This window comes from Eschrichtius robustus, chromosome 5, assembly GCF_028021215.1.
Source record: "Eschrichtius robustus isolate mEscRob2 chromosome 5, mEscRob2.pri, whole genome shotgun sequence".
Classification (NCBI taxonomy): Eukaryota; Metazoa; Chordata; class Mammalia; order Artiodactyla; family Eschrichtiidae; genus Eschrichtius; species Eschrichtius robustus.
The window spans coordinates 622,694-646,175 of record NC_090828.1 but is presented as its reverse complement, the minus strand read 5'-3'; the positions used below and the strand labels follow the sequence as shown (position 1 = coordinate 646,175).

General features: G+C 59.0%; 2 protein-coding genes across 4 annotated transcripts in view; one reads left to right on the top strand and one right to left on the bottom strand.

Annotated features, from left to right (window-relative positions):
• Positions 1-6,842, top strand: part of ANO7 (anoctamin 7) — a 29,829-nt gene extending 22,987 nt beyond the window's left edge. Inside the window, 7 exon segments of the mRNA XM_068545401.1 lie at positions 632-729; positions 1,786-1,922; positions 3,220-3,425; positions 3,649-3,791; positions 6,116-6,206; positions 6,583-6,702; positions 6,768-6,842. Of these exon segments, the coding sequence (XP_068401502.1) occupies positions 632-729; positions 1,786-1,922; positions 3,220-3,425; positions 3,649-3,791; positions 6,116-6,206; positions 6,583-6,702; positions 6,768-6,842 (870 nt within the window).
• Positions 6,843-11,103: 4,261 nt separating this feature from the next.
• Positions 11,104-23,482, bottom strand: part of HDLBP (high density lipoprotein binding protein) — a 67,408-nt gene continuing 55,029 nt past the window's right edge. For all 3 annotated transcript variants that reach the window (XM_068544057.1, XM_068544056.1, XM_068544055.1), the window contains 12 exons: positions 22,001-22,219; positions 19,640-19,861; positions 19,324-19,542; positions 18,684-18,822; positions 16,826-16,980; positions 15,939-16,043; positions 15,554-15,688; positions 14,289-14,432; positions 12,515-12,700; positions 11,930-12,046; positions 11,687-11,815; positions 11,104-11,572 (listed from right to left, as the gene is read on the bottom strand). In XM_068544057.1, the coding sequence (XP_068400158.1) occupies positions 11,486-11,572; positions 11,687-11,815; positions 11,930-12,046; positions 12,515-12,700; positions 14,289-14,432; positions 15,554-15,688; positions 15,939-16,043; positions 16,826-16,980; positions 18,684-18,822; positions 19,324-19,542; positions 19,640-19,861; positions 22,001-22,219 (1,857 nt within the window). In that variant the 3' untranslated portion in view covers positions 11,104-11,485. The remainder of the gene's footprint in view (positions 11,573-11,686; positions 11,816-11,929; positions 12,047-12,514; positions 12,701-14,288; positions 14,433-15,553; positions 15,689-15,938; positions 16,044-16,825; positions 16,981-18,683; positions 18,823-19,323; positions 19,543-19,639; positions 19,862-22,000; positions 22,220-23,482) is intronic.

The window sequence follows — 23,482 nt, the reverse complement described above, 5'->3', positions numbered from 1 at the left end:
ACATGGAGTTTCATTGGCTCCTCTGTTGAAAATACAGGACTCTGTGAACCCAGGTATGGCTGGATCCAGGTGTTTAAACAATGTTGCACTGCTTTCCCAAGCATTGGCTGGTTCCTTAAGCAGGCTCTCCTCACCTGGTAGGGAAGACATTCTGCAGTGTGGGCTGACATCCCAAGAGCACAGGACGACACTCTCTAGCTTAGTAGCCAGTGCAAGGCATGCTGTCCCACAAGCTCCCCATAAAAGCCCCAGGCCCACCTCTCACTGGCTTGATCAGGTCACTGATTGGTGAGGCCTGCCTGCATCCTGGGTCCTCCCTGGAGCCACAGGCTAGGGTCAACCCCATGTGACCCCATGTGGGTTCCCAGAAGAGCCCAGGGTTGCCGTACAGCCGTGCTTCTGGTGTTCCCGTGACAGTCCGCCCGCGGGACCTGGGGAAGACTGCGGGGGCTTGAATGAGGTCAGGAAGGGGGAGGGAGGGAAGGAGGGTCTCTGCAGTCCTCAAGGTGCCCCTGGCATGTCTGAAAGGGGGATGAGGGCATGGCAGGGGCCACCTTCGAGGCACAGAGAAGGATAGGCAGCCGTGAGGCTGGTCCCTCCCACAAGCTAATCTGGAGCCCTGATGCTGTAGTGTGCGGCCGGAGGCTGCCTCACTGAGTTGGCACAGGAGCTCCTGGTCATCATGGTGGGCAAGCAGATCATCTACAACGTGCAGGAGATTCTTGTCCCGTGAGTCACCCACCCCAACCCGTCCCTGGGAAGCATCCAGGGACCGTGGGACCCGGAAGTGTCTGGGGCCGCAGCCCCCAGTCCAGCCCCAGCTGGGAGAAGAGGTTGGGGGGAAGGCAGGTCCGGCCCCTCTTGGACCCCAGTGACTCCGGTGCTGTGGGGGAGGGTCGGCCCCAGCCACCTGCCCCACAGGCTCTCTGAGGCCTCCACCCCGTGTAGTTGCGGCAGGTGCTTATTGAGTTCTCTTGCCCAGGGGCCAGCTTTGGAGGGGAGGAAGCCTGGGTTCCTGTGCCCTGCCCCATCCATGCCGGTCCATCCTGTCTGCAGCCCACTGTGGCTGGGCCGGGGCGTTCTTAACGGGGACACTGGGGTCCCACCTCCCCAGTGCCACCCACTGGCACCACTGGGGCCCCAATCAAGGCAACTGGGGCCCCTCCCATGCCAGAGCCCTTGCAATGGCCTGTCCAGGCATGGCCTCTTATCCAGCCCGAGGCTGGACCCAACCTGGACGCCCTCCAGCATCCCCACACACCCGATCTCCCTGTGATGGCCGCTCCCTGGCAACACTCCCGGGCTCCCGAAACCGTGGCTGTCAGACCTTGGCCAAGCCACGTGCCCTCTGTGGGCATGGCCCTGACTCTCAGGGCAGGTGGTGCCACGAAGCTGAATTCAAGATTACAACAGGCAGGTGTAGCTGGGCTAGTGAGCGACACACATGCACACACGTGCACCCCACTGTCCTCATCTGCTCCCTCCCAGCCCTGACACAGCTCCCGGCGCCTCCTTACCGTTCCGGGAGGAATCAATCCCCCCACATCTCCTCTGAGTGACGCTGACTTGCCTGAGAGCTCTGCAAGGGAGCTTGGCACGCCCTCGCCCCCACCCCTGCTGCCGCCCTCGCCCCCACCCCTGCTGCCGTAGGTGCAAAAGGCCTCACCCTCGCACTGCCCACCCTGTGGCCCCAGACCCTCCTCCTCCTGCTGCCCTTTGCTTGCAGAGCGACCAGGACCCGGCTTGGGAGGACAGGGCCATCGTCCTGGGGGTTTCTGTCTCCAGGGAGCTAGGGGGCTGGTGGCAGAGGTCCCGGCTCCGCTCCAAGGAGAGGAAGGCAGGGCTGGCCAGGTGCCCTGGGAGGCAGGCAGACTTCGAGCTTCTGCCCTTCCAGGGCCTCTTTGACGGGCACCTTGAGATGGGTAGGAGCCATGGCGGTGGCCGCGGCCACCGTGCGCGGGGAGGGGCAGCCGTACTACTGAGGGGGGCTTCCAGTCTCAGCATTCCTGTCTACATCTGCCTTGAAACATGATGTAGGGGTCCCTGATGGAGCCAGGCCTGCAAAGATCAGGAATTGTGGCGGCCAGAGTGGGGAGCGCCCAGGAAAGCCTGGCTGAGGGCAGCAGTGGCAGCACCCTGGGCGCTGGGGTTTGGAAGAGGACCTGGGGCAGTTGATGGGGCTCTCTTGGAGTGGCCTTAATCTCCCCCCGCCCTGGAAAGCCTGGGCCAGAGCCCCCTGTAGGAAATGAGGAGAGAAGTGGGGTACTCAGGAGAGCCGGCCCTGGGGGTGAGGGCAAAGGCCCCCTGAGAGGTAAGTTTACACCTCTGGGGAGTTGATTTTGTCCAGACATTTTCTCAATGCCCGCACTCTTCGCTGGACCCTCCAGTGCCCTTGCCAGGTGGAGGCCTAGGCCTGGGGCTCATTCCCTGCATGGGGTGACTGCAGTTTTTGAGGCCAGAGTCTGCATCTAATGCGGGCACCGGTCCCTGCAGCCAGGCCCTTCTCTTTGATAACAGGGGAGAGAATCATGGCACAATCTGAAGTGCTGCATCTGAGCCAACACATTGCTGTGAGCTCCCCGGCAGCCACAGCAAAAGGGGTGACAGTAGTGGCATCGTTCTGTGGAGAAAAGGGAGAAGGCTCACGAGGGAGAGACACGGTTTTTCATGACAACGTGAGCCGGGTTGACCTGTGTCTCTACTCCACTGGACAAAAGGCAATAGGACCCCATGCTCTCCTTAGGAATTTTACCTAAGGGCCAGGAACCCCTTTCAAGGAGCCCCTTCCTAGAATCAGCCCTAAAATCAGAAGCAGGTTCTACTGCCACGCCTGCCACGAGTCCACAGGGTGACAAGCAGTGGGGAGGACTGTTAGAGTCCCTGACCTCAGGGAGCATGGGGTGGCCCAGGACCAGCCAGAAACGCATCCAACTCTGGGGAGAGCAGTCCCGGGAGGCTTCCTGAGGGAAGGAGCCCTGCTGCCGAGCCTGCGGGATGAGTAACAGGCAGGAGGAGCAGGAATGGCCAGAGGCCAGGCCTGCTGTGCACAGGCAGGGGCTTCCCCTGAAGGGCGCAGGTGAAGGGTTTACGGTGGGCGGTGTCGGCCATTGGTCGCAGGCGCGCGTGGCCCTTCCCACCAGCTGCAACCGGGCGGGCAGGGGTCAGGGTTGGCGGGCCGTGGCTACCGGAGGGCCTGGCGGCGACCACCGACCCCCGCAGTGCTGCACTCCGGCTTCATCACCGTCTTCGTGGCCGCCTGCCTCCTCGCGCCGCTCTTCACCCTGCTCAACGACCGGGTGGAGATCCGCCTGGACGCGCGCAAGTTCGGCCGCGAGCGCCGGCGACCCGTGGCCGAGCGCGCGCAGGACATCGGCATCTGGTTCCACATCCTGGCGGCCATCACCCGCCTGGCGGTCATCGGCAACGTGAGCGCGCGGGGCCGGCCCGGGGTCGGGGAGTGTCCGCGGGGGAGAGCGGTGCCGGGCGGGGCGGGGAGAGCGGGGCCGGGCGGGGCCGGGCGGGGCGGGGAGAGCGGGGCGGGGCGGGGCGGGGCGGGGAGAGCGGGGCCGGGCGGGGCGGGGAGAGCGGGGCGGGGCGGGGAGAGCGGAGCGGGGCGGGGCGGGGCGCGCGGCCTCGCCGGCCGCCCAGGCCTTCCTGCTGGCCTTCTCGTCCGACTTGCCGCCGCGCGCCTACCACCAGTGGAGCCGCGCCCGCAACCTGCGCGGCTCCGTCAACTTCACGCTGGCGCGCGCCCCGCCCGCTTTTGCCGCCCCGCCCCACCGCACGTGCAGGTGAGGCGGTGCCGGGGGCGGGGCTCCTACCGGGAGGGGCGGGGCTGGGAGGGCCTCGCGCCCCTCGCTTCCCGCCTCCGGGGCCTCGCCAGCCGGGGTGCTGCCGTGCGAGAGGGGTCGTGATCACCAACCCCATTCCTTCCATGGGTACAAGCTTCTTTACTTTTTCTAGTTCTTCTTGAGTCAATTTTGGTATTTAGTATTTGTTTTTACGGAAAACTGTTTCAGTTAAGCTTTAGAATGTAACGACATGAACTTATATTCTCTTAAGACCTCGTTCTGTAGTTATGGCCCCATTTTCTTTCCAGATATAGTACGTGTATTTCCTCTTGAAAATCAATTTTCTGGAGTTGAAACCTTAACTCATTTCAGACTTCTTGGGTTTTAATAAACAAATTATGTGTCTATAAATTTAGTTGAACATACTTTTTATAAATTTATTGATTTTTGGCTGCTTTGGGTCTTTGTTGCTGTGCGTGGGCTTTCTCTAATTGTGGCGAGCTGGGGCTACTCTTCGTTGCAGCGCGCGGGCTTCTCATTGCGGTGGCTTCTCTTGTTGTGGAGCACAGGCTCTAGGCGTGCGGGCTTCAGTAGTTGTGGCTCGCGGGCTCCAGAGTGCAGGCTCAGGAGTTGTGGCGCCCAGGCTTAGTTGCTCCACGGCATGTGGGATCTTCCCGGACCAGGGCTCGAACCCGTGTCCCCTGATTGGCAGGTGGATTCTTAACCACTGCACCACCAGGGAAGCCCCTGAACATACTTTTTAAAAGCTTCATTCCACTAGTGTTGATAATACTTCTATCCTTCACTTCTAAATATTTCATCACTTCAATTGTGATTTACCTATTTATCCATGAATCACTTAGGAAAGTAATTTCCCAAACACAGAGTTTTGTTTTTGCTACTTTAAAAAAATCATTTGTAGTTTAACTGCATAGAGGTCAGAGAGCCTGAAGAGTTGATATGATGTAAACCTCACACTTGTTGAGTCTTCCTTTAGGATCTGCTGGTCACAATGGATTTTTGCATACGTTTCAAGTGAACCTAAACAGAATCTTTATAAATTTTGGAGCAAGGTTCTATACATACCCATTAGGTCAGGCTTCTAAACTTTATTGTTCAGACTTTAATTTTACTACTGGAAGAAGACAAAACACTTTTAGTCATTTGTTAATCACAACTCTGGTGTATTTCATTAACTTCTGTGGCTACAGTGTTTTCTTATGCATTGTCTTTCCTCTGAGTTCATTTTTCTTCTCCCTGAAGTTTATCCTTTAATAGGCACTTTTAGGAACGGTGTGGCTGGTAAACTCTTAAGTATGTTCACTTTGTCCTTCAAATGGCAGGTATAAAATTCTAGGTTAAGGGTTATTTTCCCTCAGCTCTTTCTAAATATTTCTCTTTCGTGCACTGGCTTTTCTTGTTAGAAGCATTCGTTGCATTTAAGATTTTTTTCTCATTTTCCTTGATTTGTGTCACTAACAGGTACCTGTCATGGTAGGGTTTGTTTATGTTTCTGAGACTCAGCAGGTGCCACTGGTCTAGAGTGATGCCTTTCTTTAGTTCTGGAACAACTGCATTCTGTGCCTTCAGGCAGTGCTTCTCCGGCTCCCTTACCTTCCCTGCTGTCGGAGCATCTCCATTCCCCCATGTGTCTTGAGCACTCTCTCCTGTTTGTCTGTCTTTCTGGGCCTCAGCACTGCATAACTGTCTTCCAGCTCCCACGGTGTGTCCCTTCTGTCCTGTCTCGTTTAGCCACTTAAAGTATAGCCCATTCTTTGGGGAATTTTTATTTTCAAGATTTTTGGCTTTTTTCTTTTCCTACAAAGTTGGCCCTGGTGATGCTTTCTTACCACAACACAGAAATACGGGAGGATGTGAAAGGACGGCAAGATGACCATTCAATCTGAACTAGCCAGCAAAGCCCAGCGTCATGCTCAGGATAGTAGAGGAGCTGGCCGGGCAGGCAGTGCCGGCAGGGTGGACAGCTGGTCTCACATAATGGCATGTTCTCCCGGTGTAGGTAGGTTGACATCACCTGTAGAAGCACAGACGTACTGGGTTGTCACATCTGCGGGATGAGGAGGCATTTGCCACTGTGGGGCTCAGTTCAGTCTGGTAGGGGAATGGGCCAAGGCAGCCCCTCCACCCCTTTGAAACCCCAAGAGTTACAGCAAAAGGTACCGTCCGAGCAGCCTGCGTGGGGACATTCCCTGCTTCCAGCACCCTCGGTGGTAAGCCCAGCCGGTGGGGGGGAGGAGGAGAAGCTGAGAAGTGCGTCTGGCACCCTCAGCCCGGCTCCCCACTGAGCCCCATGTCTCCTGCAGGTATCGGGCTTTCAGGGGGGATGATGGACGTCATGCCCGGACTCACTGGAATCTTCTGGCCATCCGCCTGGCCTTCATCATTGTGTGTGAGGTACCAGCATGGTGGGCCCCACTCCCCACCCCCAGTACTTTGCCTAATCCCAGGACAAGGTGCGCAGGGGTTGGCGTGACCAAGGGCGCTCACTGCTGTGTCACCTTGGTCAGGTCACAGTCCTCTGCCTGGCCCCCGTCTCCAGCCATGTGGACATCAGAATGCCCTGGGCCCTGCGGAGTGTCCCGCGGAAGCTGGGGGTGGTCTCTGTCGCTGTGGCCTCTGCCTCTTCCAGGAGTTCCCCTTTCTGCACTGATGCTTTTGCTGTCCAGCTCAACCCACACCTGGGGAGCAGGTGCCCACATACGGCCCCACGAAGGCCACTCTGGGCACTTGTTTTGCCAAGGGGTGAGGGTGCCCTGCCCCCTGCTCCCAGCACATGGCGTTCTCCGTCGGCCGAGTCCTTGACCTCTTGGTGCCTGACATCCCCGGATCTGTGGAGATCAAAGTGAAGCAGGAGTGCTACCTGGCCAAGCAGGCGCTGGCCGAGAACGAGGTGAGCGCCCCGCCCCCCGTGCTCTGCTGCTGTCCCGCGCCTCCTCTGCCCTTTCCTGAAAACAGGTTCTTTTTGGAACAAACGGGGCGGAAGAGGACCAGCCCTTGGGCTCAGAGATGAATCTGGGCCCACAAGCCTAGGCTGCCAGGAGCCAGAGGCACAGGGGTCGCCCTGAGAGCAGCCCCACCTGGAGGGCGGGCGGGAGATGCGGAGCTGTCAAAGGCTCACCACCCTCAGAGGCCACAGCCCGTCTCCTGGCCCCTCAGGCCTCCCAGGCCAGCTGTGGCGCCCACGGCCGGCCAACTGCAGCGTGGTACTTGGAGCGCTGGGCACGCCATGCCCGGGGGGCCCCGGGGGTATCAGGCAGCTCCTGCCCAGCCCCACGGACCAGTGCTGTCTCCTCACTCCCCTGGGGCAGGACGGCTCCGGTCCTTCCAGCCCCTGCCCCTCCCCCTTCCCCATCCTCTCGCAGGCACAGGAGGTGGCTTCCACCGAGGGCTGCTCCATTCACACTTCCATCCCCCTCGGCCCTTCGGCGAGGCTCATCTCCTGTCCTCCGTCTTCTCTCCTGTGCTCCCTGCACATGCTCTCCCTCGGATGGCGATGGCGGCGTCCCCTCTCCAGCCCCGCCCCTTCCCACCCTGTCCACGAAGCGTCTTGCGCAACCTGCTGGGAGTCTGCTCACCACCCCCGCCCCGTCCGCTGCGGCCCCGTCCCCACAAGGCCTGCAGGTCTGTCTTCTCATCTTGAGCCCCTTTCCCTTCCAGCCTGTCCACAGCCTCTGAGCCGCCCTCTCCTCTCCTCCTGTGGCACCACCTGACGCCCCAGGCGGTGCGCTCTGAGGAGTGGGCACCCCCGTCTCTCCGGGCAGCGAGGCCCAGATGGGGAAGGTTTGGAAGGAGATTGAACTTTATCCCCTGACCAGTGAAGTGCTTGGAGGAAAGGACATTCCTGCGATGCTCGGTGCATCTCCTTCTGGAAGTCTGCCTGTCTGGGTGCACGTGGTCATCTTCAGAGCTGGGAGCTTAACGGTACCTGCAGTTCGACTTCATCCGCTGACTGGCTTCACGATCTCTTTCTGTGTTTACCTTCTCCTCGCTCGGGTCACACAGCACCTCCCAACTTCGCCATCTGCTTAACCGTTCTCTTGCTCTGCGGTTAGAAGTCACATGGCATAAACGCCCGGAGACACTGTGCCCACCTTCGATTTCCTTAGGGGACGCTCCTCAAAGTGCACAGCAGTGTCAAAAAGGGCACATGATTTTTAAAGCGCTTTGATGCACTGCACCACTGCCCAGCTTCTCCCCAGAACTGCCGGTTGACACATTTAAAAACCCACTGCTGTGGGCCTCAGGCAGCACTGAGCATTTATTTCTTGACCAGTGGGGCTGAGGCTGTGGTGTGGCCACTGGCATTTTTTTTTAATCTGCCATTTGCTCACCCACTGTTTAGAAAATGAGCTGTCCTTCCGCTTGTGGGTGGTGGGGCTGCACGCACCATGCCCTTGTCACCAAATCCACAAGTATTTTCTTGCAGATGGTTGCTTTGTTGTTGTTGTTTCTGTTTCAAACTTTTTAAATTTTAAAGTAAATTTATGGAAACATAAGAAACGCTAGGTCACACCTTGGGCTTTCATGAAGTGAGCACACCAGTGTAACCAGCTTTTGAACGAAGACACAGCCCTGATCACAAGGACGCGGTCCTGACAAGGACCTTCCCACACCACCCTCCTCCTCCCACCTAGAGTAGCCACCACCTTGGCCTCCACTGGAGGGACGGAACGATGGAATCCACAGGTGTGACCTTTTCCAGGGGCCGCACCACCAGAAGCCTTCCCTGCAGCGTTGTGCGTAACTGGCCCACCCCGGCTGCTGTGTCAGCTCCCTGAAGGAAGACGGTCACTGAGCCGTTCTGCCCAGCTCTTGGGGACAGCGCTGCCTTCAAACTTCGTCCACAGCTCCTGGCGCCCGCTGGCGCCCCCGCAGGGCGCACGTTTAGGAGTGGGAGGTGCCGGGTCGCTGTCCACCCCCAACAACGCCTCCTCCCAGCGTGGTGGCCCCTGCGGGAACAGTTAACACAGGGCTGAGAACCCTAGGCCAGCTGGGAGAACTGCACCAAATATCTGTGGGTGTCCAGTTACCACTCAAGAGCATGCTGAAGACACCCCTGGTTTCACAAGACTGAGCACAAGGGCTTCCCTGGGGGCGCAGTGGTTAAGAATCCGCCTGCCGATGCAAGGGACACGGGTTCGAGCCCTGGTCCAGGAAGATCCCACATGCCGTGGAGCAACTAAGCCCGTGTGCCACAACTACTGAGCCCGTGTGCCACAACTACTGAGCCCGTGCACCACAACTACTGAAGCCCGCGCACCTAGAGCCCTCGAGCCACAACTATGGAAGCCTGCGCGCCTAGAGCCCATGCTCCGCTACAAGAGAAGCCACCGCGATGAGAAGCCCACGCACCACAACAAAGAGCAGCCCCCGCTCGCCGCAACTAGAGAAAGCCCGCGCGCAGCAATGATGACCCAACGCAGCCAAAGAGAAAATAAATTAAAAAAAAAAATCCACTATTTAAAAAAAACAGACTGAGCACACACGGGACGTGATAAAATGAGTCCCAGCACACTATATCTGGTTTCGGGTTTTATTTTAGAATTTATAAAATTCCAGTGTCATCCATATTCATGAGCCTTTACACATGTTTGCATATAATCTCCAAATTTTAAAGTTAAGGCCAAGGGATGGATGGTAGCCATGGACACATATGATATGGAAGACATTCAACAAGGAGGAGACGGACACACGCGCCCATTCCCGCCAGGCTCTCCCCACAGCATCGGAGGCCGCAGGGGACAGGCCTGGGCACAGTCATCTCATCCCCTTTAACCACCACCAAAAACAGAGCGAGCAAGACCCCAAACACAGTTTAGGAAAGGGGAGTTTGCATCTATGACGTTTAGCAGTAAATGCACGTGTGCAAAAATCTGTTGTGAGAATTAAAAATTTACCTCTGGGGAGGGCAGGGCTGGATGCTGTAGGAAAGACAGAGGGAGGGGGAGGTGCGGGCAGACCCCCCGGGGGGCCAGTGGGAAAGGCTCCTAACTCATGCAAAAGGAGAGGAGGGGCCGGCCCTTCCCCTGCGAGGCTCCCAGAGGCGGGGCCTTTCCTCCTGTCTCCTACTGCAATCAACTTCACCTCCTCCGGGGTCACGCAGCCTGCCGAGCAGGAGCAAACGCTCCTTCTTTCCTCTCCCAGCTGCTCACGCCTCTGAGTGGGCACACTTAAGGCTGCCGGAGCTAGCGGGGACTTGCAGAGGCGACCGCAGTTAGACTCCCGGTCTACTCCGGAACCGAAGAGTCAGAAGGTGGCCGAGCTCCAGTTAATAAATTGAGAGAAAAACTCTGAGGGTGGGGAGAAGGTGGTCAGAGCAGAGACGACTGTCCCCGGGGCACAAGGCAGCTCCTCTAGGAAGCCCAGCATCTGGGACAAGACAACTCAGAGTGGCCCGTCGCCTCCGTGGAGACGGGGCCCCACCTTTCCCTCTTCAGGGTGGACCTTCACCAAGCCGGCTGGGGCGGGGGCACCCTGACCCGCCAAGGCCTGGGGTCCAACTGCGGGACTGACCTACCACGCACTTGACAAAGAGGCCGCCGCCAGCAGCACTGGGGCCTCTGGTCCCGGCCGAGCGGCAGCCTCTCTCTACCCCAGGGCCAGGAGGCCTGCCTTTCGAGCACGCATCAGCGGCCACCTGGGGGGGTTGGCCCGTGTGCTCCCCGCTGGACGGGCCCACTGGCCACCGACCCAGTGGGTGAGGGACAGCACGGCCTTGAGCCGGGCACTCGGCTTCCAGCCCCCAAGGCCGCAGCAAACACAGCCCGAAGCTCGGGACACCCCATACCAGCTCTGAGGTAGAAAGAGGCAACTCAACAGGGGGCATCTGGGGAGGGGTGGGTGCGAGGGAGCGGAAGGTGGTGTAAAAACAAGTCAGCCAGTGTGCAAAGGGCGGGGCCTCCGCGGAGCAGGCGTGGGTGATCTCCACCTCCCCGGCCAGCCCCCTCCTCTCCGCCTGGCGTTCCTCAGGTCCCGCGCTCACCAGGCTCACCAGACTCGGGGCCTGCACCCGTGTGGTCCGGGGCAGAGACCCCGACGTGACACCGGGAAAGCCAAGGCCCTCCAAGAACCGCGTCTGCCTCCTGCCTTCCTGATCCCTCTGGCTCCACTGGGCTCTCCTCTTGGGTCTGCGGGTGCCCAGGGTGCACACCGGGCCTCCCGACCTGCCCTGTGGCCTGGGTAAGCGGGCTTTTTGGCAGCTGGAAGAAGGCGGAGCGCGTTCTACCGGAGGAGCATCTGGACGACAGGCACGAGAGAGAGAGAGGGAGGTGGGAAAGGAAGAGGGCAAACGTTTTGGCTTTTATAAAGTCAAGGAAATTTATTTCCTGAGGTCATGACACAGGAAGTAGACTCGGCTGCACCTGTGGTGCTCTCCTGGCGGAGGCCACAGCCTCACCGACGTGCTGGGTGACACCGTCCCGTGACCTGCTTAGTGTTCACGACAGTGGAGAGCCGCCCAGAGCAAAGGCTGGGAGCAGGGCCCGCGCCACGCTGGGTGCCACCAGGCCCGGGGCCGGGCCGCACACAGCGCGGGGCGCCGGCTTCGCTGTGAGACCTCAGGGAAGGGGAGCATCGACAATTTTCGGAGGGCCCAGCCGCTGGGTCAGGTTGGGACGCACCATCGCGTGGCGGGTTCAGGTCAGCAGGCTGGAGAGGGTTCTGCTCTTTCATCATTATCGTTTGGGGCCCCACGGGAGGGTCTTGGGGGCCACCTGAGCCCCAAAGCTGGGAAACTCCTCGGAGCTGCTCATGTCGGGAGCCTGTGGGGGGAGAGGGGGCTCGGCTTCAGTGACGAGGCCGCCCCCCGCCCCCCCCAGCAGCGTCTGGAATGGCCGCCGAGGCGCGCGTGCAGGGCCTGGGCGGCGGAGCCTCACCTTCTCGCTGCTGCTGGCGGTCCAGGGGGCGTCGCGCACCACGAAGCCCTTGGACGGCGCCCTGGACTCCTCGTGGGGGGCGGGCTTCACGTACAGCTGCAGCGCCTCGCTGTCTACCACGTCGGCCAGCTGTGGGCGCAGGCGGGGGCGTCGGCTCGCAGCAGGGATGCCGACGGGCACCCCCCGCACCCGCGAGGCGCCCACCCGGCCCCGCCCCAGGCCTGCTGCCCAGCCCGGACTCACGTATTCCTCCTCCAGGTTGAGGATGTGGTCGATGGCTTCCTCCACGTTCTCCGGGAGCCCCGTCACGGTCACGCAGTTGGGGTCGGGGGCCCCACTCTGGGGGAAGCGAATGTCCACCTGGAAGGAGCACACGGCAGCTGAGATGGCTCTGAGGGCCCCGTCGTGTGCGGCCGGGAACGGTCCATTTCTAGTGAAGATCCCCCCCGGGAGGACCGGGGCCCTGTGGGGCACCTGGTGTTCAGAGCCGCATGTGCCCTCGCAGAGGCAGAGCCATCGGCCACCACGGGGCCGCCACCTTCCGCAGGCCATGCAGGGCACCGCCGACAGGGTCAACTACACACAGCTGTGACCCCACGCGACCTCTACCTTAGGGACGGGCACCTGAGCCTCAGAAGTCTCCCAGTCCGGATCCCGAGTGTGGTCAGCGACCCAGGCAGGACGAGGTGAAGCCCCAGGTGGTCCCCGCTGCCCCCTCAACTGGCTCGCGGGGAAAGAAGTGGCTCGATGGTGCAGGGAGAACCCAGCCGATCCCCCCTGCTATGCCTTTAGGGCTCAGCGCCCTTCACGATCAGGTCGGGAACTCACCTTGAATTCATCCATGATTTTGCGGATGGCTTTGCCACGGGCACCGATGATGCGGGCGTGAACACGGTGGTCTAGTGGGACATCCTCAGAAACCATCTGTTCAAGTTCACCCACAATTTTCAATATGGCATCCCGGGCAGCTTCTGTGTTCTTCTCGTACCCTGTGATGGTAATTTGGTCCTGGGGCTGAGAAAGGAGAATCCGGTCAGAAGAGGGGGCACCCAGAGATGCCTGACTGCGAGCACCGACCCAGCGGTCGGTGGGGTCGGCGCTCAGAAGAAGTGGGGCAGGCGCTCAGCGGGCCTGGGTGAGGAAGACCTCACCGTAAGGGGAAACCCAACCAGCTCAGAAGGGAGAGCGCCTAAAACAGCAGCTTAACAGCACCTGTGTTCTCCCGCCCCCCCCCACACACTCCACCAGAAAGACAGTCGTTGACGAGGAGGAGGAAGGGCACCGGGCCACAAAGCCGAGGGGACGCTGGCAGCTGAGGGCACAGGGGTGGGTGACCTCCACTGGAGGCGTCTCCGCTGGACAGACAGACCGACCTGGAGACAAGGTGCAGACAACCGTGGCCGGCACCCCTGCCCCTCCAACCAGCAGGTGAGACGCCGGAGCCGTAAAGATGAGCAGAGCAAATGGGTAACTCAAGGCAGAGAGAAGGAAACTAGAAAGTACAACCTAGAGCCACATTCCTCAGGACAGGGAAAAACACTGCACCCACACCGAAGAACACAACACGACAAGAACGAACACCTGGACACAAAACAGAAGAGCAGAAACTCGGTGACCCACAGCAGGAGAGAGACAAGAGAAAGGCCAGGACGCACCAGGGCCGCGGCCAGGTGCCTCCGGTCCCGAAGAAGCAAATGCAGACAGTGGGCGGCGGGCTCCACCCAGAACCCAGCCCAGCAGAGCCCAGACTCCCACCAGCCAGCAGGCCCATCGTCCGCCAAGTACACAACAGCACTGAACAGACTGCAAACGCAGCATAAGCCTCACAGGAAAAAGTCATGAATGCGACACATGACCACTCAACCCCACTTGGCTCATGGAATATTAACCGAAATAATCTAAACACTAAACAGTGACTAAAAAATTGATGATTAGGTGGAAAAGTTGGCGGAAATAAAAGGTAGTGAAGGCGAGGAGTCTGAGCTAAATTCTCAAGGTCAAGATAATTTTAAAAAATCACAAATGAAGAAGAACAGTAGTTTTATGAACACTACTTAGAAATACAGAGGCGAAGAAACGGCACTGCCCAGGATGCACCTGGGGAGGGGGAGGGTCAGGGTCAGTGAGGAGGCCGGGGGCTGACTCCAGAGCAGTAAGAGGCCAGGAGGAGAGGAAGGCAGGGCGGGGGGCAGGAGGGCCCAGGTCACCTCCCAGAGGCTGAGCCTGAGGGGCAGAAAGGGCGAGGGAGGGGGCAGGCAGGGGTGTGTGACGGCCTGGGGGCAATGCCCGGGTGAGGGGCCGCCTTCCACTGCCCTCTGAGTGCAGCGGGCGGAGGGCCAGGTGGGCACGGGAAAAGTGCCCCAAGCCCACAGGGCGACAGAGCCATGACAGAGAAGCCTCACGCGCTGGCCTGGGCCAACGTGGGCCCAGACCCCAAGCCCAAATCAGCTCCTCGGAGACCTGCTGCCCTCACCGCCCCTCTGGATACGTCCTAAATCTGCGTGGCCACTGTCCCCAGGTCAGGACACAGACCAGTGAGAGTCCCTCTGCCCCTGAAGCGCTCCACCGTGGCGTCTGACTCAAGCGGTCCGGTCCTCCTTACCTGGTTCCCATCTTCCTTATCAGGAAACTGGATGTTCACGTCGTGCTCCAAGCGGATTTGGGTGATCACTGCCCCCTTCCTCCCAATGATTTTGGGGTGATATTTGGGGTCTACAGTGACACTCAGCTTAAAACTCCTTAAAGCCTGCAGATGAGACAAGGGAGAGTGAGGGGGAGGGGGGGCACGTCTGCCTTGGCCCTCAGCATCGCGCGCCCACGCGCCCCTTCCATCCTCAACCTGGAAGGGATCTGTCGTCACCTCTGCAACAAGAACGAGACACGGCTTTCCCGCTAGCCGCTGCGCCCCTTCCGCCATCAGCTAGTAATGAGAACCCGAGGACCTGACCACTCCACAACCACGAGCACAGGTCCTTCAGAAAAGAGGGAAAGCTGCGTGCCGGTAACCGACAGGCCTGGCACAGCACGCAGCAAGCCCTGGGCTCTACTACCCTAACTTGTGAAACAGAGGCCTGATGAGTAAGTATAAAAAAAAAGTTCTGGGTCTTTGGGGTAGGGGTACGAAAGCAGGCAAAAAACCCCCAAAAACCAAAACCAAAACCAAACAAACCAAACAAACCAAAAACCCACAAAAGGGAACAAAAGCGCTAAGGGATGTCCACAGGCAGAGAGGCTCAGGCAAAGCCCCGGGCAGAGAAGGGCCCCCAAAGCCTGTGCTGAGGCTGAGAAGCGGGGACCACAGACTCGTGAGGTTCACGGGCCCTGCCCCATCACCAGACGCCAGGAAGGTTCCCCTCAGCAAGGAGTCCGTTACCCCCACATAAAATGTAACGGTGCTTCAAGTTTCCCGAATACCCACCCCTGCGTGCGTCACTCATGTAATCCTCCAAACGCCAGCCCCCCAGAGAGGCGAAGCGGCTTCTCACGTCCACCCAACGGCAGGGAAACCGCACCGAGCGCGTCAGTGGGAGCCGCCTGGGACCACAGTCACACGTTGGGGGGCGAGGGGGTCTTTCCTAGCAATGGCTGCCAGGCCTCCCCAGCTGAACCTTCCCCGTAAGGTTGGCAAATGTCTTCAGATTTACTTAAGAAACAGCTAATTAACGTGGAAGCCCACCTTTGCCGCCGTTACGTCAGGAAGAAAGGGCCACGGCCCCAACATGGCCTCTGATGAAAGCTCGCTGCATGGGGGGTCACCTGGCTCTCCCGCTGCCACCTGACTCCACTGGCTGAGGGGCAGCCGGGAGCTGGAGGTCTGCGTCCCCCGGGCGATCCTCCCTGGCCCACGCGGCCCCGCCCGGCCCTCACCCGGTCCTCTTGCTCTGCCTGCAGCTCCTTCACCCGCTCCAGCAGCCCAGCCTTGGCCCGGTCCAAATTCGCAGCCAGGCCCGTGATGGCGATGATGTCAGACTGCAGTTCAGGTGCCGGGACGTGAATATTCACCTGTGCGGAGACGGGGACAGGCCTGATGCACATGCAGGACAGACACGTGTCTATCTGGTCCCCACCAGCGGGGAGTCTGGGAGCCGTGATCAGCTGCCCACTTGTCCCTTTGGCCAGGGGCACAACTGCAGGCTTGGGACAAGGCGGGTGGGAGGTGAAGCCCCACTCCGAGGGCTGACCTCCCGACCTGGGGAGCACCGCCCCCTGCCGACACCTGGTCTCCAGGGAAAGGACCCGCCGACAGCTGTACCTCAAACTCGTCCATCATCTTGCGGATCCCGCTTCCCTTCTGCCCGATGATGTACCGGTGAAGGTCGAAGGGCACCTCCACTTCAATGGTGACGGGAACCAGCGCCTGCAGGGCAGGGGTTGAGGTTAGGCCTGCGAGCGAGGAGCAGAGGGACCCTGTGGGCTCAGCAACAGCTCTTCCTGGAGCACAGGCGAAGAGCCCTGTGACAATCAGACTGCTTTCTCGAACCTTCTGTACCGTTCCACCGGGACTGAGAATGCCGCCCAGACCTTTGACTCAACAGAGGACGTGGAATGCAGTCTTCAGGTCAACGCTGGCAGAGCAAACAGACCCGGGCCTGTGCTCAACACAGCAGCCCCCTTGCAGAAGCAAAGCAGCGCAACTCCAGGGGAAGAGGCATCCGGGGCCCACGGAGGAGGGGAGTGGGGCTCACACAGAGGATCGCCCTGATCCCAGCCTCGCTGAGACCCTAGAGTGGGTCAGAGTGATGGGACACCGACTCCACTGTCCCGACTGCGGCCCCGACCGTGCCCTTTACCTCGGCAAGCTGCTTGCCCCACTTGACCTATGATACGACAGGACCCCTGTCCTGTCCACTGAGGTGGCGCTCAGCAAGTACTCATCCTCGTGAGCCCGAGACAGGCCCCGGCAGCTCCACGTCGCGGAGGGGGAGTCTGAGCCCCGCCAGCTCCGCGCCCGTCCTCGGTCCCGGGCCTGCAGCCCCGCTCCTGGGCTGTGACCCACTCCAGCACCTTCCGCAGGGCGAGCCGAGGTGCTTGGGGCCTTGGGCTCAAGTGACTAGACCCGTTCCCCCCTCCCCGCCCCCACTCCGGTGCCTGCGATGGGCCCCCAGGGACGCGGGGGTGGTGGTGGGGTTCTGCACGCACCTCGAGGGCTTCCTTGGCAGCCTCGCACTTCTCCTTCCGGCCGGAGATGACGATGATGTCGCACCTCCTGGGGGAGCCGGGCTCGGCCTCCTTGCCATCCCTCCCCTCCCCCGCGTCGTCGCCGTTCTCCTGGACAGCAGGCTCCACACTGTGCACTAGGGACAGGGAAGGGGCAGCTCAAGCTGCCGAGCGCCCGGGCCCAGGCCGTCCTACGGGCCACCGCAGGACGCTCGCCTCTGTCCAGACCCACACACCGGTCCAGTGCCTACGGGGTGCTGTGCTGGTGGGGAGGGAAGAGTCCCGCCTGACTCCGGGAGGACGCTGTCTGGCTGGGGGAGGAGACAGACCTCCGGGAGGGGCGCGGAGCAGGGCCCACTGCGCCCGAGAGGGAAGGAGACCGGTGCCCGGACGGTCATGACAACCCAAGCGACCCGTGCTGGGTGGAGGCAGCCAGGAGGGGCTGGAGAAGATGACTGGGGAGGGGCCAGCTTCTCGTGCCAGGAAGCCAGCAAATCCAAGAGCGCTGGGGCACGGGAGCCGGCCGGCGTGGCTCCCCTGGCCACTCTAGGATCTGGGTGTGACCGAAATAAACAACACGACGTTCATGGAGCAAGACAGAACCCAGGGGCGAATAAGCACACAGACACGACTGCCTACAGCAATCGTGGCCCTGGGCTGAGCTGGGGAAAGGCTCGGCAGGACGCTCTTAAGATCAGCAGAACCTGCATGTGGGCGACGGACCAGGCAGCAGCATCACGTGACACTGCATCTTCTGACTCCGGTGAGCGCGCCACGGTCCTCCCCAGTGACAGAGGAGAACGCCCTCATCCTTATGAAGAGGCCACTACAGGTAAAGGGTGGCTCTCAAGATTACACTTAAATAACTCAGAAAAAACAAGCGTGCCTGTGTGTAAGTGAGGGGGGTGAATCTGGATGTATCTTTACACCGTCCTGTGTGATTTTTCTTTAACGTGAAGTTTCAAGATTAGGAAGTAAACATTCAAGTGTGAAACATAAATGTGACAAATACGATTTAACTCGTTTCTACTCAAAAGAGCCCATCTTCTCAGGAAACTAGGCGCTTCAACAGCCATGACAAGCTCCGCAGAGGACAGAGGACAGAGCGCTGGGAGTGCACCCTGCAGGCCACAGGGTTGCCACCAGACCCGATGGGTCAACGGGGAGGAGATGGGCAAGCAAGGAGGACACGGGATTTACAAAGTTGGGTCTGAGACACCAGCTAGATCCGTGCCCCGCAGGTCACCTCCCTGACCACCGATCGCCCCGCCCTGCCCCGTCCCCGGGGGCACAAGCACAACCAGGTGACAGGCAGGACACTTGGAGCTGAAGGGCCATCCCGTAAGGGTAGCCAGCCATTCAGACGGTGCCCTCCGGCGGGTCAGTGGCTGCCTCATGAGAGGGGTGCTGGCGACGGGGAGGAGGTGCTGCCGGGGACGGAGCCCAGCACACGTGGCACGCAGAGGGCCCGGGAAAAGCGGCAGGCCTGCACTCGGGGCTCCCCACTGCACAGGAGGCTGCAGGTGCTTTGCTCTCCCCTGGCCTGGTCACCAGCAGCTGTGAACCTCTAGGACATTTGAAGGGCACCTCATCACCCTGGAGCAACTAACACAGCCCACCTCTGAGAAACCAGGGAGTGACCCTGAACCTCTGGAAGCCCCCAGGACAGCCGACCGCACCGGCAGTGCACCCGCGCAGGAGCCCCAGGAAGGGAGGAGCTTCACCAGGACACCCAACAGCCGCCACACACACACACACACACACACGCACGCACGCACACACACACACCCCCCCCCCCCTCCGCTTCCCACTCAGCACAGGGCTCACCGCCGGGACTCACCTGGGTTCTCTTCTCTGTCTGGGAATTTAATTTGAACGTTATAGTCCCGAGTAATCTGTTGGATTTTGGAACCTTTGGGGCCCATGACCGATCGATGGAATTTCTGGGGTATGGCGCATTCTATGGTCACCTGGGCTTCCTGTGGGGAGACAGAGCAAAAAGAAAAAAACCGGCAAAGGTTCGTTGCTTAGGGTCAAATTCACATCCACCGCTTTTGTTTCCGTCCCCCTATAGCCACTTCCCAGCACATGGACAGCCTGCGGCGCAGGGCAGGGCCAAAGGGGAGGCCTCTTTCTGAAGCGTTTCCCAAAAAGACTATGGTACAAAAGTGCACTGACGCGGCTACCGCCCAGGACTGGAACGTAACAACATCCCACTGCTCTGCAGACAAAGGAGGGCCCTCCCCCGCCGCACCGCAGGAGGTGCCCTCCTGCCGTTAGGTGCCATCCCGCAAGCGTGGCCACAAGGGCCAGAGGACGTCCGGAGGCCGGGCTGACCCACGAGGAGGGCGAGGTTCTAAAGGCTGCTTCAGAAACTGCCCCCGTTTTCAGGGGACCTCTCCCCTTGGGGGGGGCCGGTCCTTGTGCGACGCCCACCCGCCTTGGGGCCCGGAGCCCTGCCGAGCCTCCCGGGCGCCCACCAGGTCCTCGATGATCTCCTGGATGCGCTTCTTGGCCGCCTCCACGCAGTCCTTGGCCCCCTTGAGGGTGACTTTGTCGCTCTGCGTGCCGGAGCGCGGGAAGCTGACCATCACCCCGCCGTACTCCTCGGCGATCTCCCGCAGGACCTGGCCTCTCCGGATGACGAAGTGACGGTGGTGCCTGGGGTCCACCAGCATGCAGTCTTCAACCACGTTGTCCTGCGGCATTGAGAGAAGGGCGCAGTGTGACCCGCCCCGCTGACGGCGCCGCAGTCCCGGGACCCACGGTCAGGGCACGGCTCCCCCCGGGCCTCACCAGGCTCTGGATCAGGGCCTCCAGCTCCTTCTGAGCCTCCCTGACGGCGTCCTCCTTCCCTATGATGGTGATCAGGTCCTGATCCTTGTCCTCAGCCGTCGGGAAGATGACGCGGGCTCCGGTGCTGTCACGCACCTTGCGGATTTTGCCGCCCCCTTTGCCGATGAGGAACTTGTGATACTCTGGCTTGGCGCGGATGTCGACAGTGAAACTCTTGGTTTGCTGCAGAAACCAACCCCACATTTGTTGGCCTGAGCCACCTGCCTGGGCCCTGGAGCAGGTGACTAAGAGGGCCTAGGGGATGGCGCTGTGAGGGGGAGTTCTCCTCACAGTGTCACCGACGTCCCTCCCAAGGGGGCTACTCAAACCTCAGCAAGCACGCGGACAGACACCCGGACAACATGGCACTCGCGTTTCCTCCCCTCCATGATCAGAGACACCAAGGTGGGGACAGCACTCAGCCTAGAGCCCCAGGCCTGCCACTGACCAGCAGTGACCAAGCTTCTGCAAGCTGCTCTCTATCTCCATCTGCAAAGGGGGCGTGGGCTGGGGGGACTGCACCCGCACAACAGGAAGCCCATGGCACGCCGGGAGCCCCTCCCAGGCCCGGGCACCCACACTGCTCCCGACGCCAGTGGACGGCGCCCTGTCCAGTCCTCACTCCCTAGGGCTCCAGGTGACCTACGCACCACCAGCTGCAACCTCCAGCTCGGAGACGGCCAAGCCAACCAAGGCCCTCATCTGATACCACAAAAGGCCCTGGCCCAGCGAGCTCGCTGAGATGCCGGTTCCTCTGGCAGAGGCGTCAGGAGAGTGTGAGGGGGACACACCCCAGGCGGACAGGCCCACGCCGGGCACGCACTCTCCCTTTCTCTTGTCATGAAACCTGGCCCCCAAGCTAAACGGTGAACAACCGAATTCTGTTATCTTTAATTGCCGGTTTCACAGACCACCATGGAGAATCCTCAACTTTTCAGACAGACACTCACAAATAGCAGCATTCTACAAAAGCTAACGAGTTAGCTGAGCCCAGCCCAGCAACATGATACAGGATGATGCATCAAAACCAGGTGGGGTTCACCCCAGAAACGCCAAAGTTGGTTAAACACCAAATCAATCTAACATTTACACTAAAAAAAGAAAAACCAGGTGATCATGTCAACAGATCCTACAATACACCCGTTCCTGATAAAAACTCTCAGCACACTCGGAACAGAAGGGAACTTCCTCAGCTGGATAAAGAGCAAGTGCCAAAGACCCACAACGCACCTCACGCCGCACGGTGCGGGAGCGAGGGCTTCCCCGAGTCCACAGCCAGGAGAGGCTCTCCGCTCACCACGGCTACTGAACGGCACGCGGGAGGCCCAAGCCACGTAGTAAACAAGACACACAGGCGGTACGGCTCAGAAAGAAAGAAAGAACTGCACGTTCACAGATGGTGGGTTTCACCTATAAAACTCACAAGAATCCACAAAAAAAGGTACTGTCACTGATAAGTGAGCTGTAGACCAGATGCAAAAAACAAGGCCAATATGCAAAAATCAAACATGCTTCTACGTGTGACAGTAACTGGAAATTGAAGTGCCAATTGTATAAAGAAGTACCATTTATGATGCCACTAAAAACAAAACAGATACAAACCGAACAAAACATGAACAAGACCTTCATGCTAAAAACGACAAAACACCAATGGAAACTCAGAGAGTTTAAAAATTGAATCGATGTGGACCGGAAGATTCAAACCTGCCGAGACAACAATTCTCCCTGCCCTGACCTGACCTTCAGATTCAACATGACCCCAATCAAAATCCAAGCAGGACTTCCCTCTAGAAATCGACAAGCTGGCTCCAAAATGCACATGGAAAGGCAAAGGGTCTAGAATAGCCAGAGCAATTTTAAAAAGCACAAAGCTGAAGGACTCCTGAGACGTCCCATAAAGCTGGCATCCACCTGCGGTGCTGCTGAAAAGGAGCCAAGTCCACAAACAGAGGGGCACCTGGGTTTTAACAAAGGGACAAAGGCGACTGAGTCAACGGAGAACCTTGGGAGGTGACAGTCAAAAGGTTTGTATTTGAGTGGCGGTCACATGAACATATGCTTGTCAAAACTCAGAGCTATACACTAAGATTTACTGTATGTAAATCATACTTGAGGGAAAAAGCCCCAAATAACAAGCCTAACAGCAAATTTTCTACACTGAATATGTAGGCATCTGAGTTGGAAAGGCCCTTCAGCGGTGGCAAGAATCAGAGACATACAGGTATATATAGGTGTTTGCTAACGTGCCACACAGAGAGGGTGTGTGGAGGCGTCCAGTGTGACATGAGGACGGACACAGTGACCCTCCTGGGCAGTGCTCACCTTCTCCTCCGCCAGGTGCAGGAGCTGTTTCCGGGCCTTCTCCACGTCCGAGGAAGGGCCCCTGATGACCACGGTGTCACTTCCCGAACCCTCCACGGGGAAGTGGATGTGGACCCCACCGCACTCCTCCATGATGGAGCGGATGAGGCGGCCCTTGGTGCCGATGAGCGAGTTGTGCAGCTTGGCAGGGATGGAGACCTCCACCTCGGCTATGTTGGCCTGAAATCACACACAGCGCGAGTGAGCCAGGTTTTTGTGTGGCGGGCAAGGGCAGACATGACGCGGAGGGAAAGCCGTGACGTCACACAAGATGTCTCCCTCAGGCGCCTGCAGCAGAGGCAGGGCCGAGATGCCCGAGGACCAACCCCCGCAAGAGCCCCGTAAGCAACGACCCTGCCTCTACTCAAGGCGGAGCACCAGGGACTGGATTCACCTCCCACGTGACGCAGCGACAAGACGCCGGAGACAGGAAGCCGACAGGCCGAGCCCGGTCCCTGCCCCCGGCCAAGCCCCTGCATCAAGGATGCAGCCCTGACCGTCCAGGGAGAGAGCAGCCCCCAGCACTGCAGGCTCACGGGCTGAACGTGCAGGGAGACCAGCCAGGCCAGGGAAAGGACCGCCACAGACCCGGGACTAAGCACCGCTGTGATCCCACCTAACAAATCTAAAAAGCAAGTCCAAAAAGGAGCAAACTGTTTTAAAGTAACTTAACGAAGCTCAAAGATATTTATACAAACGCAAAAATATCCAGCACCCACCGAAGTAAACTTCATAACATCTAGCATCCAATATAAAAGAAGAACAAACAAAAAAACCGGACATGCAAAGAAGTAGGAAAAAACCACCCATCACGAGGAATGAACAATGGAAAACAACCCAGAAATGACACAGATGTTAGAGCCAGCGGGCCAAGGACACTAAAACAGGTATTTTCATCACTAGACTACACAAGGTCAAAAAGCCAAAGGCAAGGTTGAATGTGTCAAGCATAAAAACAAATGGTTGAAACTGAACTTGTAGAGGTGAAGACAATATATGGAAAGAGAAAAATATACTTGGTGTAATCACAGATCAGACATTGCAAAAAACTAATGAATTTGAAGAGACCGTTTCAAGGAGGAAAAAAAGCACTCCTCCTCCCCAACCACCAAATAAAAAAAGCACTGGAGGACAGCAGGGCAAGGTCAAGCTGCCTACCACCAGGTAATCTGAGTTTCTGGAGGATAGAAAAAAATAATAAGAAATAATGACCCAAATATTTCCAACTTTGATGACAACTCTAACCTCACATATCCAAGAAGCTAGATGAGGGCTTCGAACTCCAAAGAAACATGAATGAAATTACACCAGGACACATCATAAGTTGCTAAAAGCTGGTGATACGATCATCAAACAGGCCAGAGGAGCAAGGATGACATCAGGTGTCTCGTCGGAAACCACTGTTAAGTGAGAGACACTGAGGCAAAGCCTCGAGTGCTGAAT